The 20,678-nt window shown below is 37.5% G+C and overlaps 1 protein-coding gene across 15 annotated transcripts in view; it reads right to left on the bottom strand.

The window, feature by feature from the left end:
* Window positions 1-20,678, bottom strand: part of DOCK9 (dedicator of cytokinesis 9) — a 103,047-nt gene that overhangs the window by 58,652 nt on the left and 23,717 nt on the right. For all 15 annotated transcript variants that reach the window (XM_081002875.1, XM_081002868.1, XM_081002879.1 and 12 more), the window contains exons 2-9: window positions 11,657-11,773; window positions 7,378-7,467; window positions 6,434-6,516; window positions 5,168-5,237; window positions 3,976-4,071; window positions 3,180-3,314; window positions 1,502-1,676; window positions 625-692 (exon numbers count right to left, since the gene is read on the bottom strand). In XM_081002875.1, the coding sequence (XP_080859001.1) occupies window positions 625-692; window positions 1,502-1,676; window positions 3,180-3,314; window positions 3,976-4,071; window positions 5,168-5,237; window positions 6,434-6,516; window positions 7,378-7,467; window positions 11,657-11,773 (834 nt within the window). The remainder of the gene's footprint in view (window positions 1-624; window positions 693-1,501; window positions 1,677-3,179; window positions 3,315-3,975; window positions 4,072-5,167; window positions 5,238-6,433; window positions 6,517-7,377; window positions 7,468-11,656; window positions 11,774-20,678) is intronic.

Raw genomic sequence — 20,678 nt, 5'->3', positions numbered from 1 at the left:
CACTGTTAGATAAGTAACTTTTATTTGTCTTATTTTAGGAAGTTCAAGGCCAGCATATTGTTATCTAGGCACACTCATGATGGCACAGAGAAGCTTATCTTAAAAGCTCCGTCTTTCCACTGCCCAGACAGAACAAGAAATCTGTTTTTGAGCAGGGAATGCTACCTTTTAAAAATAAGTGAATAATTTGAAGCAGCAAAAAAAGAAGATGGCAGAGCACAGAGGCTTTAGTTGATGAATCACAGATCTGATACTGGAAACTATCATCCGTCTTACAGTTGAGCCTCCATAGATTGCTTTAGTTAAACTGGACAGACTAGTCCACCCATTACATTCTTCAGTGTAAGTGGTATAAACGTGCAAAAAAGCAACTTCATGTTGGGGTGGTTTTGGTTATCAACGGAGGGGAAAACTACATTAACTTCTTTGTAATATTTAGAGACTATTAAATAACTATTTCAAAAATACTCGTCTGATATACATTCAGCAAAATAACATTTATGGTGTGAAGGTATCATAAATCAAATTGCAACACAGTCAGCAGTGCTCCCATAATTAGGATTAGATTTTGTAATTCCTTTATTGACATACCATACTTTAACATTTTAAAAAGCACAACATTACCTTGGCACTTTCAGGAAAATAGCTATCTATACTGGATGAGGAGTTGTCCATCTTGCTTTGCTCATCATCTGGAAATTTTAAAAAGTGAAATTATAAAAATTCACTGATGACTTAAGAAAGTGCTATAACCAAAATGTTGTAAGGATTAACTTGAAATATGGAGAAGGCAAATTCTAACTTGAGATGTTTTTGCTGTAATCAGCAATTCCCTCAATACTTTTTTCTATCCTTGGTACCATCTAATGTACCAGCTGCTTTTTACCGTGATAACTTTAAGCACTTCCTATATAAAATGGTTCACAGTTTAGTCATCTCCAAATCATTCAGATAATTCTTTAAGGCCACTTCAGATGATGGCAAGCATAAATCTTAAAAGGACTAGGCATAGTCATGGTAGATAGATTTATTAACAGGTATTAGTAATCACAGACAGATAAAATCTCCGTGTTCACATTATAACTCTGAGTACCAGATACTGGGGAGAAGCAACAAGGGAGGGCTAATGCTTTCAGCCCTCTGAAAGGCTTCTGCCTGGCCACTTTTGGAAACTGAATTCTGAACAAGATGCAGATTTAACCTGACCCCTTCTCCTTCCCTTCATAAGGTTGGCAAATCTAAAGGGAAAATGGTTCAACCTAAGAAACCTGCCACCCCTGCAAATGCAAGAAGACAACTGGGGCTTTAGTGGAAGGGGTAATCCCTTCAAGAATGTTGATGTTAGCTAACAGCTGCACAAAGAAAAAGTATTTCATGCAGTGGCTGAATAAAGTGAAGTGTGTAGTTACTATATTGTATTTAGTAGCCACAAATCCTTACAAATCTTTATTTTAGTGCATCACATTTTCTAAATTACTGAGCAAATGTAACTCGCATTTACCCTCATGGGAGTCTCCATTTCTTTTTTCTTGCATTGCAGCTTCAAAATTTAATTGGAGAATTTTATTTAGAGTTGCAATCCATTCTTCCATTTCTACTTCACTGTCTGCTGCAAGAAGATAGCTACTCTTGTCTTGCATTTTAAGCTCAAAGGCAAAACGCCGGACTTTGTTGTTCTGCAATAAAATAAAGGATATTAACATGTTACCTGCAATGGATTTATTTATTTATTTTTGTCATCTGAGGTCATCACACATATATAAGCATTGGGCAAATGTAACTGTTTGAAGTGGAGAAAAGTATCGTGCATAAACATGTTCAACATAAATCCCTGGAGCTTGTAGAACTTGTTAACTTTTTGAAGCCCTTTTTGATTGCTTTTTCTTGGCAAGTGGAAAAGAGATTCTAGCTTCACATTCACAGAATTAAATATAAGCATATGTTTTAGGCACGGTGTAATTTTTGGTGTGTAGCTCTAAACATATAACAATCAAAACAAATATGAAATGTGTAGATATAGGATGATGTAGAGCCAATATAAGAATTGCTTTTAGGTTAAATTAAGTTAAATTAAGTTTTGTGATTGAGCTATGTTTCAAACTTTCACACAGATAAAGAATTGGAACTAGTAACCAACTTTATCATATGGGGAAGAATACTTACGACTATTTTCTTTTAACTCTAAGATAAAATTTCACACATGGGACCATTTATAAATGAATGAATGAATGAATTAATGCATACATACATACATATCAATTTCACACATTCTGATGCAGGTCTACAAAATCTGTAAACTAGAATACTACAAAATATAAGCAAAAGATGTTTATTGCCGCAAAGCAATTTGTAAGAATATATGATTGCCATTATGACTGAAATGCAATAATCACTAGGAGAGATCCAAGAACCCAATTGTTTCCAAGTTTGTTCCATCAGAACAAGTCCATAGTGTTCTTGAGCAGAACACAGATGCAAACAGCCCATTTTTGGCATTTGTTACTGGCAAGATTTAGACTTGGAGTTTACGTTATGTTTTGCTTCAAAGGGTTGGGGTTTTTTTTATAAAAAGAAGTTAATATCGGAAAGGTCAAGTGAAAACATTTGGGAGTACAGCTATGAATGTGATGAAGCTCCTACAACTGAAATCCCACACAAGAAGTTATGCAAAACATTTTACAGTCATATTGCAGCACTGTTTGTGCTTCTATTAGATCTTCATGCAATCTTAAATTCCATTCTGTGATTTATTTATTTTTCCATTCTTAACTCCAGAGACATAAAACTTAAGTCAGCAGATAATCACAAATAATCAGTTGACAGCAGCAACCAACAGAACACTTAGTGGCAATATTTCTTGATTGTTTTATATAAAAACAGAGCACTCTTTTTAAATAAAAAAATGCACACATTATTTTAGACTATTTGCTCACTAAAAGCACAGAAACACTATGTTTATCTAAATCATCCCTATTATTCAATATGCACTGAGGGAGCAATCGTGTATATTCAAAAGTAAGACCGTGTGTTTAACGAGGTAAACATCCTACTATAGTTATGACTGCCACCTAAACCTATTTATCCACTCCAAAAGTACTGAAGAGAGACAAAAGGAACATATAGATTTAAGTTTGTACAATACTTAAACAACATATTAAACAGTATAATTCTCTACTTACCTGGACCACTCCCATGCAAGAATCCAAAAATATTGACCCTTTTGGTTCTTTCGATATTTTCTCATCTTTGTAGAAATTTAGGTTATATGATCCATCACCAAGTTGGAGTAGATGAAAAAATCTTCTTTTGAAAGACTAGTTATGAAAAAGTAGTCACATTAAAAATATGAAACTAACAAAACACACACAAAAGAACTCCATTTCCATACACCATAATCCAAAGACCCTATTAAGAACATGCAAGGGCTTGCAAGCCCCCAAACAGGAACGGTCATATTGCCTGGCCCAAAAGCAGCTTCAGAAACATCCTGTAGCATTGTGAAGAGTGGTTGTCAGAGGAGAAAGTGAAAATGCACTTTCACAGATCTTTAGTAGGGAGTTCTTCGGATTTCAACCCCAATGCTACAATGCACTACACACGCTGAAGTGCTGTTGAAATCAATAATATTGACAATGTGCAACTGTGTGCACTGAAAGTCCAGCAGAAGAGGACCAGAGATATAGTAACAATTGGAATAAATTTATTGAATATATAAAGGAGAACAACAAAAATATTAAGACACTAGCAGGACTGGAATAACACCTCCAATGTAAAACAGTAGAGTTATGACAATAATATACGCAAAAAGTATGTGATGTATATACCAGGGGTCAGGAGGGAGGGAAGTTAGGACTCGGCAGAGTCAAAGGGATTATAATGTGACAATAAGGATGGTTGGAAAAAGAACTACATGTTGAAAACAATAAAAATTTATCTGGAAAAAAAAGGAAGTCTAGCAGAAGAGATAAAACCTACCCGCATAGTAACACTGATAGCACTGTTCATGTTGCCTTTGTATAGCCATCCTTGTTTTGTAATTCCTCCCTTCTGAGATCCTAGAGAGGCTGCATCCTGGGGATTGTTTGTTTTTTAAAAAAGAAAAGGCTACAATAAGACAGTGATACATATTTGGGTCCTTTATCACGAGCTGCTGGTTCTATATATACAGTGGTACCTCGGAAGTCAAATGGAATCTGTTCTGGAAGTCCGTTTGACTTCCAAAACATTCAGAAACCAAGGCATAGCTTCCAATTGGCTGCAGGAAGCTCCTGCCGCCAATCAGAAGCCGCAGAGGACGTTTGGGTTCCAAAGAACGTTCGCAAACCGGAACACTCACTTCCAGGTTTGCATTGTTCGGGAGCCAAACTGTTCGACTCGCAAGGCATTTGGAATGCAAGGCACAACTGTACTAGAGATCGATAAATAAGTCCATTTCAGTCTCTTTCCGTTTCTCATTTTTCCAACCTTAAATTCATTTCACATTTCTACATCTTTGAGGGCCCTATTAACTTGTCTGCCAATTGTAGTCAACAGTTTGATGTTACTGTGGTAGATCAAGACTGCATCGGCTTTAACACATGTTTCCTTGAGGGAATAAGGCAGGATATGAGAATAAAGAATTAGTTTACAAACTTTGAAAGTACCTCATATCACGCCATCTGTTAAATCAAGAAGACAATGCCCTAACTAATTACACAATAATTTTATAACAGAAAGTGACTTTCTGGTTCCTGTAGGTCAGGTCATTTCCCGATCAAAGTTACACACAGGTCATGTTTTCAAATGTCTTTTGAATCAAGCAAAAACTACTTAATGCTGATAGGTTGTGCCAATGGCCATATTAGATTATTATTTAAAATTTTGTTTGTTTCACATTTAACTACTGAGATTTAATGACACTTTCTCTAGTTTTGAGTTAGAGAGACATGGCCTGAGAGAATTTCCACCAGAGTTAAAGTGAAGTCAGCAGGAGCTGACAATAGCGCTAGGATTATTAAGCTGCCAACTCTGGGACCAGATATGCACCACAAACTAAAAACTGCGTTTAGATGGATATTTTACACATCTCTGATAACCATCTGACATTCTACCATGCTAGAATATCTGAATAATTATTACATTACAAGAGTTTAAACTGACAAGTTGAAAACAGAAGTCATATGCTTACCTCATCCTTATCTGCTTCTTCATCAACTTCATAAACATGAACTGGAAGTTTATCTAATTTGGTCCCTTTGCTAAGAAAAAAAGAATACCACATCCCACAATAATCAGTTCAGGATCACTAGAGTAATGAATGGTCAATGCATATATGCACAGTAAAATAGAGATGTATACTTGAAAGAACATATATTATTAGTTTGCCTAAATGGAAGTAAAAGTAGTGGGGCTTCTTGTGGGGGCAGTGGCAGGTGAGACACTGTGCATGGTGTTAGCTTTTCAGGTTCAGCACAATTGTATCTTATTAGAAAATGGTATTCTATTTCTCTTCAAAAAATATAAAAAACAAAGTTCCTTTTTGCCAAGAAACCATTAAAAGGAACTTTTCTTCAAGCTGCAATGATCCTAATTATGGCAGAAAAGACAGTGTGTTTGGGGCATACTCGCTATATATTCTGCCAGTACTAACACACAGATCACATTCACCCCTTTCCATGTTTACTGGGGTTTTGCATTATTTGGCACATTCTATGCTCTTTAATAAAATGGAGTTGGCAACAAATATGTCCTCTCAAAGGAGAATTTGTTGTCTTCTAAAAAATGTTTGCCTCTCCAATCATTCCCATTTTGTAGTACCTCCCAAGTAACAAGTTGCTATTTTCAGAGGTGCACTGTAAAGGTAAAAATGAAACAAAGACATTTAAAGTTGACATTCCTTATAGCATTCCCACCGATAGCAACTTCAGATACAACATATGGTGGTACAACGAAGTAGCATAAGAGCCCAATGACTCCTGTGTCCTGCATTGTTTCCAATGAAATATGTAGGTTGTATCTACATCTGGAACTCGGGGATCTCAAGCCCCTTTCAGTAGTTCCAAAGAAGACGTACCAAACATGTTTAGGGCATGCAGGCTTTTTCTTTCAACAGGCCTATAAATCTCCCTGTGATGTAAAATCTTGAAGAAACAGGGTTCCCAGTCATAGGCAGAAGTGCCTAACAAAGTATGTTTGGGACATTGTGAGCATATAAGGAAGCACACGGATACAGCCTACTACTACAGTGCTACTCTGTGTTCATTGAAGGACCTCTTGAATATCTGAAGGGGGCAAGGAGGAGAGGCAAAACTATTTCAAACATTACATAAGCAGCACAAAGATAAGGAATTGTCACTCACCAAATCACCCACACAGCCTCAGATTAGTTATCCAAAGTTTACAAAAATCTTATTGCAAGTACAAAGGTTGTATAATCCTAGAAAACCCTACTCACTTTGGAAGCTGTCGAAACTCTCCTGAGTAATCTTCATATTTATAATTGACAACATGCCAGTCCGAGTTATATGTTTTAATGCACTGCAAATAAGGACAAAACATATAACTTTGAGTGAGATTCTTTATAGAACAGTGTGATTTTCTTAGCAGTGTGAGTTTCTTTTTATTTAAATTGTTGCTTTTAAAACTGTCAGTTAAATTTTTTGATGAGATTTGTTATTAGTGAAAAAGCATTTCTCCCCATTAAATAAGGATACTGTAGTAAGAAAAAGTATAAAAATAAAAATGCACCCATATACTGTATAAAATTTATCACAATTAATATTACTGAATATCCGTCTGAATATACAACTAGCTTGTTCTGCTGCTAATCTGGCTAAAATTGCAGTAAAGCCTTTTCAACCCTCGATCAGAGGAAGTACATTTTTACTCCACCCATGCTCTGCTAACATAACAATTCTCATTTATTTTCGCTTCAACACTAGCTTATCTTGCATGTTGGTCAAGCTCATTATAAGAACCAAGGCTATGCTAGCAACTAATTTTTCATAAAAGTTAATTTAGTAGCTGTCCTTGAAAGTCCTATAGTGAAATAAGACAGCTAGATAAACCATACAATTCTCAACTTGTAAAAACATTCACAACTGTGAAAATAACACATGTATGAACAGACTAGAATGGGTGATTTAAAGCAGGACAGTCAGAATGTCTTTACCACTTCACAGAACAAGTGAGAGCTTTTTAAAATTCTTTTTAAAACTCCAAGAGGCATCAACAGAACTACATGTCTTCTATTCCAGCTAGCAGGAGCCCTGAACAGGACCATTCCTTTTAGGGTTGATAACTATGTAACAACATTTTGCTGCATGTTCTACTTGCTACAACATAAAATTAAAAATACAAAGCATGGGAATCAAGTAGCAAATACACTAGAAGCATTACCTCTTTAACAAATAAACTCTGAGCTTCTTTCTCTGCATTATCAGGAATTGTAGAGCATACATATCGATGCTGTCGTTTCAGTACTGCTGTCTTTAGTGAGAGATCAAAGTATAATTAATTGCAAATAGTTTTCACTTGTATTTATAAATGCTAATTACATCCTCCAATGCAATTCTATCAAGGTCTAAGACCAAGCACCGCTGAGTTCCATGCGGCTTACTCCCTAATAAATATGGCAAGGACTGAGGCTGAAATGAATATAAAATTTAACTAAAATGATTTCTAAAATCAAATAGCTCACAAGGAAAGGTTTGTTCTTCATCAATTTGTTAATTCATATATATATATATATATATATATATATATATATATATTGGAACTATATGTAAAATACCAAAATACACACTATGGAAATAAATTGTCATTACAGTATTATTATACTGTATACATTTCTATCCCACCTTTTTCTCCAAGGAGGTCATGGTGGTATACACTCCCCTCCTCATTTAATACCCACAAAAATGCTGTAAGGTAGGTTAGGCTGAGAGGCACAACTGGTCCAAGGTCACCTAGTGAGCTTCAACGCCAAGGGGAGATTTGAACCATGGTCTCCCAAATCCTAGTCCAACCACTACACCACACTTTATAACTAATACGTTTTTACTGTAGCCTGGATTTTGTTAGTTTAGTCATCATACATATCATTCTGAGACAGGGCCCTTAGTGTTCACAATCCTGTTTTTGAGATACGAAAAAAGCTAAAAGAAATTGTCCCAGTTTTTTCCTACCTCTCTTATCTCAGATTCAACTTTTTAAGCATCTTTATTCTACAGTTGTTAAGGCTGTGTATGAGTTAACAAAGCTGAAGACTAATTTTCACAAGAGTGTAGACTGCCTGGAAGTTTAACTGACCACAGATACAAGGAACCTCAGGGGCGGCTCATCCTGATTTGCTGCCTGAGGCAAAATGAAAAAGTGTTTTGCCTCACCCAGCCACTACCGCTACTGCCACTGCTCATCCCTGCTGAAGCCCTCTCCCATCAGAGAAGTGGTGGCAGCAGCAAGAGCTCACTAGAACCCACCGCTGATGCTGTTTCTCCTTACTTCTCTCGTAGCAGCTCCTCCTCTTCAATTCCACAAACCTATGTTTTGTCTGTTGGGGTCAACAGAGGGATGGCCTTCATTTTCTTTCACTGAGTGCAGATGAAAAATGCCCTCCCCTAATTCATCACCCCATTTGGGGGCAGCAAATTTGGGGAAATATTTTGGAACTATTCCTGGGAGTGAAGGTTAATTTGTATTTAAGCTTCAGGGAGCTTTCCTCCTTTGCTTTAAAAAGAAAAAGAAAAAAAAACCAACAATCTTACTTTGCCCTCACAAGATGTGGTGGACTGTTACAGGACTATGTTATGACATATAGCACTGGAAGAGGGAATAGCAGCTGACAGAAAAGCAATTTAAACAAAGAGAAAGCTGTAGTTGCTACTGAGAGGGCCCCTCCCTCCCAAAATTATGGGGAGTTACCCCAAAAATATTTTGTGAGGGAAAATCAGCCCCCACTTTTGCCTATCCCAAATTCAAACTGAAAGAACTTTTTGTCTCAGCTCTACTTTTAGTCAAAATAATTCTTTCCTCCCCTAAATCAAACCTCCCCTGGCATGTCCTATTTCCCCCTCCTCTTATTAGTGTATGCCTGAACTATGAGACTCATGCCTCTCCTATCCTTCTACACCACAATAATCCCTCATCTACAAATCTTCATATACATAACTTCACTCAAACAAAGGATCCCCAAGTGATTTGCCTCTTTTGATGTAATAGTCCTCTGACTCTCTCCGTAGCTATTAGCAATGGAGTATTACATTACATATTATATGGAGTACAGTAACATACTATGGTTACTACTGTATTACAAATCAAATTGTGCATCAGAAAGTCAGTTCTGTGGCAGAACTGGTAGTTTAATTTGTTTTGTAAAGTACATTATGCATATTAACTTTGATGTCTTCCCAATAATTCTTATCAAGATTATGGCCTATACTCTAGGATGGTTTTAAACTTATTTGGAGTCTTACTGGATTGCTAACAAATCCCAAGATGTTTAACTTTATTTGAGCCACATATACATTTGCTATTGTTTGCAGTCAACACCTGCTTCCTGCATTCAATACTGGTCTTTCCATGGATGCTCAACATACTTCTTCCTTTGTTCTGCTAAAAATAGTATTATCCAAACATACAGATGAACATAGTTCAAACCCTTTAAAGAAGGAGGGCATCCTTCTTTAAAACAAAGGCCATTTACCAAAAAGAAAAAGAAAAAAAAGTAACATACTCATATCCAGAAAAAATATCAGCATTCCATGAATTAAATCCAGTATTTATATCAAACATTTCAGGCAAATATCAACAAAAAATCACTCATTTTACTTTGCATCAAGATACATAGGGCTTAAACAAGAAATAGAGAAATCTCACAGCCAGAACTGTGATCATTTTCTTAAAGGAGTTTAATGAATAGTAAAACCCCAGAAGATCCTGCAAGTCTCAAGAAGATACAGCAAACACATGAAGCAGGTCTGCCATGCTATGTTACATGTTCATTTTTTGCACCATCTCTGTCAAAGTGGTTACATACTAATTTGAGTTACTTCCATGATAGCTGGAGAGCCTTCAGAATAGTTTTTGCTGTGTGTTTTTTAAAACAATGTCACCATGCCACAGCCAGTTATAGTGGTCAATCCCAGAGCAGTTAAAATACTTTCACATGGCTGCAGTAAGAAATCCAAGTCTTCTTGTGAGACAAACTAACACCGCTGGGTTTTTTTTTATGCTAGCTGTACAACCAGGTCTCTATATCAGGGGTGGGAACCTCTGGCCCAAGCGACAAAAGCAGTTGTCCAAGCCTCTCTATCTGGCCCTTGGGATTCTTCCCAAACTACACTCTCTAACCACCTCTGACTCTGCCCTCTAGTCCTGCATTGCAACCTCCTTGAGTGTTTTTGACTGGCTGGAATATGTCGTTGAACTCTGATGATGCATTTTGCTTGCCTTGACTAGGGACAGAGACGGATGCATGAGTTTGTGTAGAGAACAGCCTACTATATAAAGGGGGGAAATTCATTTTTGGCTCCACATACTTTTGCCTCTGTGTGCACCACTGGTGTATGTGGCCCCTAGAAAATTGCTGAGAAGGAAATGTGGCCCTCAGACTAAAAAAGGTTCCCCGCCTCTGCTCCACATACAATCTTTTGTGGTGAGGTGAAGGAAGAAGAAGTCACTGAAGAAACGCACACAATTAAGTTAACCTTATGCTGGAAGCAGAATATTTGTTTATGTATATTTTTAAATAAAGAACTCTGTCTTGGGGAAAAATAACTCCTATAGCTACACTGAGGTGATTAAACATAGTAAATTTCATAGTTTACTTTTCCTTTTTTATTTAAAAATTGTATTCTATTTTTCTTTCAAAAAAGAACTCCAAAATTGATGTATTTTGTATCGCTTATTAATTTGATTAACAATAAAATTAGTAAGAGTTTTATAACAAAAAAATGAACATTACCAAAGCCACAGAAGCAAACAAAAATGAAAGACACAAAAAAGACAGTGGAGAATGCCAAAAGCCATTTGCCAAAAGCCAAATTGTGCAATCCCAAAGACCCTGCCTTAAGAGCCAAGATGTCACTATATGGCAAAACCACACAGTGATGGGAGTTACATCAGCATCCCTAAGGGCAGCTAGATTCCATGACTGAGAATCTGTACCTGCCTGCACATCAGACACACAGAGCAAGACACAGAACCTCAGATGTTGATCTGAGCATGCAGACACAAATGTACAAGGAGTCACTCAATAAAATAAAAAAATTAAGATTAGGACCAAGACATTGAACAGAGTCTGGAGACAAGCAAGTAAGCAGCACAGAATAAACAATAGCCTTGTTTCTTCATAATGGTAAATCATGAGTTTACCATATTTCTAATGTAAAAGTACTAAAAGATATATATATATATATATATGTATATATATATATATTATATACACATACACTGTGTGTGTATACATATATACACACATATATAGATATATAGAGATAGATATATATACACACACACACATACCTAGGGGGAGGGGAAGCAATAGTAACCAGTAAAATCAGTTAGGATATAGCCTGAATCTAAGTTTAAAGGAAATAGCATTTGATGCTTTATAGCTAACCAGGTAATACACAATAACTTTTAAAAAAATTGTTAGTGTTGGAATTAAAGACGCTACCTGGAAGTCATCATAAGGGAAAAGCAGCATCTCACGCAAGGCATCATTGAGGATTTGAGTTTTCTTTTGAACAATGACATTTTCATAGTCTATTGGTTCAATGAGCTTTGGTTTTGCCTAAAAAGAAATAGAAATATTTAAGTTATTAGATAACACAAATTTATTTATAAATATACTTATGTGGATTTATATATACCCATGGGCTGCTGCAGCACAATTCTACACATTAAGCTCCATTTAAGTGTGTATAGGATTGCAGACAATAAAGTTAGAATACCATAGAAACAGAGTTTGAACTGAACTACAGATAACAAAGTGTTTGTATAAAAAACAATATAGCCAACATGTGTGGAGAAATTGCTGTACACAATGGAGACACAAGTCAAGTTTTACTTAAGTTCAAAATGCTTAACAAATGCAGGTTTATGTATATAAAGCAATCCATTCCTTTTAATCAGCACAGTATTATGTCATTAGGCTGCTTCAATTTTATCTAATAGCTGCATTCTCAAGTATTCTCCTGGTTTACAAATGAGATATTTTACTCTTATCACTGAATATTGTGCAGCCCTTCTTAACACAAGGCAAACACCTCTAATATCTTTTGCTGCAATTAAGCGATCTGATTCTAATGGCTTGGAAATAACTGTAATACCACTATCTAATCTATCTATCTATCCATTACACATACATACAATTTAAGCAAAATTACTCTACATAACATAGATAAAGAAACTATGCCAATTATTGCCCAACTCCAAGTGAGCAACTGATTATCTTTTATAGAATCTCTGAACAAAAAAACAAAAAAAAACTTTTGGATCATGGATCCAGGTAAACCTCTAGCTGAAACTGTGAATACTAATTATGCTGCAATAGGACACTTCACATGTCTTGATAAGGTTTATACTGCTATCTAGAAAGGCTCTAGTTGTGTAAATACCATGGAAGGAAGCTTGCAAAAAATAGTACGAGAATGGTTTAAGTTCACTTTTCTGCTTGAATTCCCATAAAGTACCGTATTTTTCGCCTGAATGCTCCTTTTACTGGAAAATATGTAATATTTCTCTGTATCAGCAACAATATGTGGGAATTTAAGTTCCAATATTTAACAATTACATGAAGTAAATTAAGGCAAATCAGAAGACTTTCTATCAAAGATCATTTTTTCCTATCTCAGGATTCAGAGGAAGATACAGCATATGTTAAGATTTTCTTCAAAAAAGGCTTCTTTGGAGACACACTGATCTGCACACAGGTTAGTCAAATTTAATTCAGATTTTCTAATATCTACCACATGGGAACATTCCTGTTAAATAAAACGTCATATTGGATGGAGTTCAAAAGAACAAAATGTTATATTTGGAAAGAAACACTATCAAAGGAGAGGCTAGAGAACTGGGAGTGTGCAACTAAGTTTTAGTTTTTGTTTTTTTACAGAGAACACAATACATTATCACAAAAAAGAAAAGTATGCTTTAATTGTTTGTATAGCGGAGCATACTTAGTTCAAAGAATAATAAGAACACCCACATGCAAAAGAATAGGCAAACTTAACTTCAAAAGTAAACGTAGAAACTCTTGACGACATAATAAAATAGACCAAACCCTAAAGAAATACAAGGCGCACACACACACACACACACACACACACACAGTTTTTCTGGTTGAAATACAACTTGACCATAATATCCCACTTGTTACTCAACAGCTAGATAACTAAATCATTACATCTCTAGTTATACAGACATATTTTCGCTGAAACCACCAGCAAAATCTAATGATTTCTGCAAATGAACAAATCAGGATGAGACTTATTAAAGCAGCTGACCATTGCCAATGAATGTGAAAGATAAATTCCTTTAATCAAGGAATACTGATTAAAAAGAACATAAAGGTAACTGATCCTACTCTGAGAAAGGCGTACTGCAGAAAAGTATCAAAACTTTAACAGACATGATATAGCTACCCATCTAGGTTCTATTAGAAACAGATTGCCGTGACATAGGTATTTCACACAACTGTATGTGAAAGCAATAACCGCATATGATAGCAAACCAGAAATGTTTTTATTGTGCTATATAGGAATAAATAACTTTTATGTGTTTTATTTATGTATTTATTTAAATATTTCTATACCACTGTATCATAAAAAAACACGAAAGCAGTTTACAATAAAATCTATATAAAATACAACACATACACATTTAAAATCAGTGACCATCAATTTTCTTAATTGCCTGCATAAGCCAGGTGGCAGATTTTAAATGCTAGAATGTGTACAGTTAAGAGTTGCAGCAAATTTTCTGCTTTGCTTCTAAGACAGAACCATGAAGGACTCCAGAGACATTTTCCCAAAAGAGTATTGTAGACACAAGTTTACTTAGTATCTTCATTTTTCTCTCAGTGTTTGAAACAGCAACAGCACGGCGCAAAGGAGTAAAACACAATGGAAGCCATTTGGCTTGAACATTCTAGTATTAGGACACAGATAGATCAACTTTTACTTGAGTTTTTGAGCCAACAAAAGCCAATAAAAATCTGTGGGTGAACTATTTTTGTTTACTCCTAATCTAAATTTAATTCAGAATCTTTTTCAAAGGAAATTGTTTCTCAATTTAACAGTATTGCTGCTAAATTTGTTTCTGGTTTTAAATAATTAGCCTGCCTTATAAACAGAGGATGGAAAGGGCAGCAGCAGAGCAAGCCGATCAGGCGCCTGGGGGTGGTCGCGTGCCCTGCGCCCGGGAGTGGGGCCAACCACCCATGGAGCAGGGCCAGCCGGGGCAGGACACTCTGCGGGGCCTCTGGAGTCTACCTGCCTCCTCCCACTCTGCTGCCCTACAGCTGAGGGGGAGGCAGCGGGCAGACCATTTGGCAGAGCGGAGCCCGGGCATGCTCAAGCCCCATGTGTCTCCCAGGAGAGACGAGTGGCTCGGGCGCACTGCAGGCCCCGCGAGTGCCGCCTGGCATTTTGTCACCGCCCTCAGTGGTGACACCCAGGGCAACCGCCCCCACTGCACCCCCCTTCCTCCACCCCTGGGAAAGGACACTACATGGAGCTCAATGATAGCATCTCTCTTCTAGCTGAGATCCAATCACACCCCTTCATGTCAATTAGTTCCATTAGGTGCTACTAACAAATACTAGTTCTTCATTAATCTCAAAAAGGAAACAAGCTACCTAAAGAATCTGTTACCCTTGTGCATAAACTGCTAACCATAACAGTTATTTCCTCCACCAAAGAAAATATACACGAACAAATGGAAGAGCTAGATTCTGTAATTTGTATTTTTCACACCACTGTTTAGATTAATGATACTATGGGGTGGGGAAATAATGACTATTAATCCATGGTCAAATACAGTGGTACCTTGGGTTACAGACGCTTCAGGTTACAGACTCCGCTAACCCAGAAATAGTACCTCGGGTTAAGAACTTTGCTTCAGGATGAGAACAGAAATCGCGCTCCGGGGCATGGCAGCAGCAGAAGGCCCCACAAGCTAAAGTGGTGCTTCAGGTTAAGAACTGTTTCAGGTTAAGAACGGACCTCCAGAACGAATTAATTACTTAACCCGTGGTACCACTGTACCCACTTGTTACCACTGGGAAGCAGAATGATACTGAAGCTCTTTCACAGGTAGTGAAAGAACTTCCAGTTGCATACATCCAGAGAATGCAATTCACATATGCAGATATCTTCCAGATCAGCCATACTACAGGTGCAGAAGCCAACTGTGGGGAGGGCTATGGGTGAACCAGTTAGTGCTGTGTCTCAGACACAGCTGCCTGTATGTGCACACTTGAACAAGTGCCATCTTTGTGCTCTCCTCACCAGTCTAATAGGTAAACATGCGAGAGTCTTCATTCTAAAGCTTCATAATCCCAATCTGCAATAGGAGAAACACAAGTAGAGGCACACCCTTCCCCTGTTTATACTCCTTCAACTGTGGATCAGCACTGTGTTAAGCTCCTGCTTCAATTCCAGTTGGCACTGTAAGAGAACAAGCCCATCTATGCAATGTTCTCTTGCTTGTGTGGTTCTCTGGACAAGGGCCCAGGTCTATTAGCAACACTAAGAAAGAACACTGGTTTTATGGTATCAGGTGGAAATATCTCCTACAAACACAGCTCAGACTATTGTTTTTAAATATGCTTCCTGAAATTCTATTTCCTGAAAGCTTCAAAATAAAGCATATCATGGAAAGTTTCCTATGAAAAAGGCATCTGGTGAGATTACAAGATACTGATAATAGCACGAAAAGTTCAAGCAAAGTATACGCACACAATGTAAATGAGAGGTTCAAGCCCCAATAAATACACATTTCCAATAGAAAAATAACTAATTAAAGCAGCTAGAAATATTACCATTAAAGCCAAGCCTGGAAAAAGTTACAACCTCCTTCTTTCTTCCTCAGTGTGGACAGTTATATTCCAGATCTCTACCCACAACCAGTTTTAAACTCCTTTCCTCATTTACTTTACTATAAAATTTGTTGTTTGAATACAAGTAAAAGTTATTCTTCCCTATCATGACAATGTTTTAAGATTTAAGGCACTGTACATATTTACTTCTATGTTCTAGCAAAGTAGTTAATCTGTTGAAGAAAAAGCTAAGGTTTACGAATAACTGGGAGATTATTTGTTGTTTGTACTGACATGTGTTGATCCAACAAAATAGGATTATTTCCCCCTTTCATCTTGCAACCACATGTAGGTACACAATAAAATAAAGAATGTATTTCAAAGCCTATTGTCCCAGAATATTAATAAAGCAATAAACTGAAGCCAAATCCTGGTAAAATGGAGGCTCTGTGGGTGAATGGCTGTGCTGTTCTGGATATAGGTCAGTTACCTTTTCAGCATGGGGTTATGCTACCTCTGAAGGAATATTTATATAGTCTAGGAGTACCTCTTGATCTGTAATTGTCACTGGAGGCTCAAGTGGCCGGGAGTAGTTACTGTAAGTTTTGGCTGGTGTGCCAACTACAGATATTCCTAGACATTGGTAACATTGGTAAAATCACAACTGAATTATTGCAATGAGTTCTATGTGGGACATAATACCTGTGTTGAGAAACTGTCAATAATAATAATAATAATAATAATAATAATAATAATAATAATAAATTTTATTTATATCCCGCCCTCCCCAGCCGAAGCCGGGCTCAGGGCGGCTAACAACAGTCAAATAATCCAACATTCTAAAAACATTTCATTATAAAAATTAATTAAAATCAAATTGATGGCAACCATTAAGCAAAATTCTGTGCAGGTTGCCAGAGGAGGGAGTCAGGCTGGGCCCTGACCAAAGGCTACTTGGCCAAACTTACTGGGCCAAACTTAATATTTTACTGTTTATATATAAAGCCCTGCTTGTTCACTGTGCTCATCTATGGGGGCCCTGCTTGTGGTGTCCCATGTACCAGAGGTTTGTTTCACAGTGACTTGAAGTCCTTCCACACAGAGTACCTGCCTTGTGGAATACATTGCCCATTGAAGTTAACCCAGCTATGAGATTGTACATATTTTGTCAGGTGCCAGAAACTCTCCTATTTCTACAGGCTTTACAGGAAGTATGAGCTGACTCATGGGCAGTAACTGATTTCTCTTGGGATAACTGCTTTATTTGTTGTACTTTATTTGTTGTTGTAAGCTGCTTTGAAACCTGCATGGTGGAAAGCAGGGTATGACCTTTAAATAAACAAATAGAAATGGTTGTAAAAACCACTGTGGTGTTTTGTAAGGTTTAGCAGTTTATAAATATAAATAAAACCACCATTTAATGCCTACTAGCTATGATGGCTATGTTGTATTTCCACTGTCTTAAGTGGGAAGTGTTCATACACTCAGGTGCTGCTTGTGGTCTGGCTGGTCCTGTAAGAGCAAGATGCTAGGCCAGATGGTCTTTTGGCCTGATCCAGTGAACCTGCTCTTATCTTCTTTTGAATAGCATGGATTACATTTGGCTCTAATGGACAAGATTCCTATCCTTTCTACCCTACCGAAACATATGGAAATCTACTAACCTTAGTCACAGGGCCCTTGTTAAGACTGCATGCTATTCTTGAAACTAATGCCTTACACACCTATGCATAACCCTAACAATAATCATCTCATTTAAGAGAATATTCTGATATGTTTTCTAGAGTTCACATCCTCAGTAAGAGGAAGGATATTTCATCATTCTCAACAAAAGAATAGAGGACAACATATTGACTTTGGCACTACTTACAGTGACACACTTTCCAGGAAAGCAGATTCTCCCCTGTGCTCCCTCTTACAGATATTTTCCATTCTATAAACCATTGTCTAACAGGGAAAAAGTTATATAGGCTACATACAATACTACCTCTAAAGCGATTATTTTTGGGCCTCAAGATGCTAGGAAATAACTTCACCCCTGTAAAACTCTTTAGATGTATTCAGAACTACATATTGTGACCTTTTGGGGTAAGTAGTGAACAGAGGTATTTGTAGCACAAGAAAAGGGCCTGCTGAAAAGTAATGAACCATGCAGCAGGTGTGGGGAAACTCCCACCCCCCTGCCTGGAGAGCTACATTCCCTCTGGGTCTGTAAGGCTGCAGTTCAGCACTTGTACTCTCATAAGAACATAAGACAAGCCAGTGACCTATCTAGTTTAGCATCCTGTTCTTGCAGCAGCCAACCAGATGCTTATGGGAAACCTGCAAGCATGACCTGAACTCAGACATACTCTGCCCTTCTACAGTTTCTATTAGCTGGTATTCAGATGCATACTACATCTGACATACTACGTTCAGACTACATCTGAATCAGCACAATTGGTATTTTTTCCACACTGCATGTGCTAACTGGCTTATCAATGCCATAATTTCTGTATTATCAACTACTTTTGTGAATGGCCATTCTTAACAAGGTAATGATCACCATTTGTGATCACCACCATTTGTATTTTTCTATATTTCATTTCCTTCTGTCCTCATCTTTACAATCCTACTCTGTATACATGTGCCTGAATTTGGAATCTGAGACCCATTCATGTGAAGTAAAGTCTGAAAGGTCTCAGTAGAGTCTGCATTTCTGCTCCTTCCTCACTACTTTGTTTTGTACAAACCATACAAGAGAAGTTATGTAATTAAGGACTCAAAAGCGTATTGGTTAAAATAATTGTGTGTCCAATGTGGTAAGAGCATTTAAGCATTACTACTCTAACATGGGATGCGGGTGGGTAGGGACGCAGGTGGCGCTGTGGTGTAAACCACTGAGCCTTGGGCTTGCCGATCAGAAGGTCGGTGGTTCGAATCCCCGCAACGGGGTGAGCTCCCATTGCTCGGTCCCAGCTCCTGCCAACCTAGAAGTTCGAAAGCGAACTATTTATCTACTAGAAGTTCGAAAGCGAACTATTTATCTACTTGCACTTTGATAGTGCAAGTAGATAAATAGGTACTACTCCGGCGGGAAGGTAAATGGCGTTTCCGTGCGCTGTTCTGGTTTTGCCAGAAGCGGCTTAGTCATGCTGGCCACATGACCCGGAAAAACTGTCTGCGGACAAATGTCAGCTCTCTCGGCCAGTAACGTGAGATGAGTGCCGCAACCCCAGAGTCGTTCGCGACTGGACTTAACTGTCAGGGGTCCTTTTACTCTAACATGGATTACAGCAAGAAGGTGATCCAGTAAAGGAGCTGCGGAACTTGAAGAAAGAAGAGAGGGAAGCAAGATGTAGGAAAGCAGCATATACATTCCCCTTAGTTACACAATTAAAGACCAGTCTGTTCTGCCTCACCACCATGATTTCCCCACCCTACAGCAAAAACATGGTAAGCTATGAGCAAAGTATCTGGAGCATTCCTCTCTCCCTTCATGAAAAGTATGAATGGCGAAGAGGTAGGAGATAACGCAGTATTTCCGTACATGACTTATCCTTATCAAGCTTACTTTCATTTGGTAGGATTTAAGTATAAGTAGTTGTGTGGGCTTTTGCTAGCAGGTCCAATGAGTTGAATTCTGCCCTATAATTTTTCTAAGAAAATACACAAAGAAATAACACTACAGTACTCAACTTTCCACCTTAAACTCACATTTATTTATTTTTGTCAACCATAATGGACTGACTTTTCATGTTACTGTTTATAGTTTAGCACTACGTGCACAATGAACCCATGTTCTGAAGTTGGTTTGTTTAGAAATTGTGTGAGTGTGTTTTAAACAACCATTTTTGGTTCATACATAATGCTGCAGAAGTCCTTCACCCAGTCGCATGGGGACAGGATAGTCCCAAGGCTTTGCTTGGGTTGGTTCTAACTTATGTACATAGAGTGAAGCAATGGCTTACTATTATGTTGAACAAGGAGATTATTTCTATAGTTAATAGAAATCCACCTTGCGATATGGTTTCATTTGTGATCTACCTTTAACCATTACAATACATTCTGAAATTACATGTGAAAGGCAACAGCCATGATTGTTTCCCCAGGTGGGAAACAGAAAGCACTTCTTTTTACAACCGTAATTGGCATCTTCCCCATGAGCATGAGCACAAGCATAATACGTAACTTGCAGATCTCTCTACATAGTTCCCACTTCAGTGTTATACAACAAAAATGAAGTTATGAATGTTTTGTCTCCCCCTTTAACTCATTTGAAATGTACAAAATAATTTCAATAACGAGCATGCAGCATAACTTCACTTTTAACATTTAATTTGTTTATAACATAAGGGTGAAAATGCAATGTGTCTAAATAAAGAAGCATTGCAAAAGAAGGGCTGAGAGAAAGAAAACTTGCTTAGAATATCTCTGATGAAAACCTGGATGTTATTTAGAATATACACCCACTGATTACTAGTTTCTCAAAACAAGGGATGTGGCTCACTTCTCCATTCAATTTTGTTAGCAGTGTGCACTTCCTTTGGGGTCCACTCATGAGCTATTAAGACATAACATGTCTCCTTTTCCATCCCCCACTGCCCTTCCCAAATACTTAGGAAAGTACAATGCATCCAAATATAAAATCCACAAGGATTTTACAGGAAGGATATTC

Source organism: Podarcis pityusensis (assembly GCF_964106645.2).
Source record: "Podarcis pityusensis genome assembly, chromosome: 4".
In the NCBI taxonomy this organism is placed as follows: domain Eukaryota; kingdom Metazoa; phylum Chordata; class Lepidosauria; order Squamata; family Lacertidae; genus Podarcis; species Podarcis pityusensis.
This window is presented reverse-complemented; position numbering and strand designations above follow the sequence as displayed.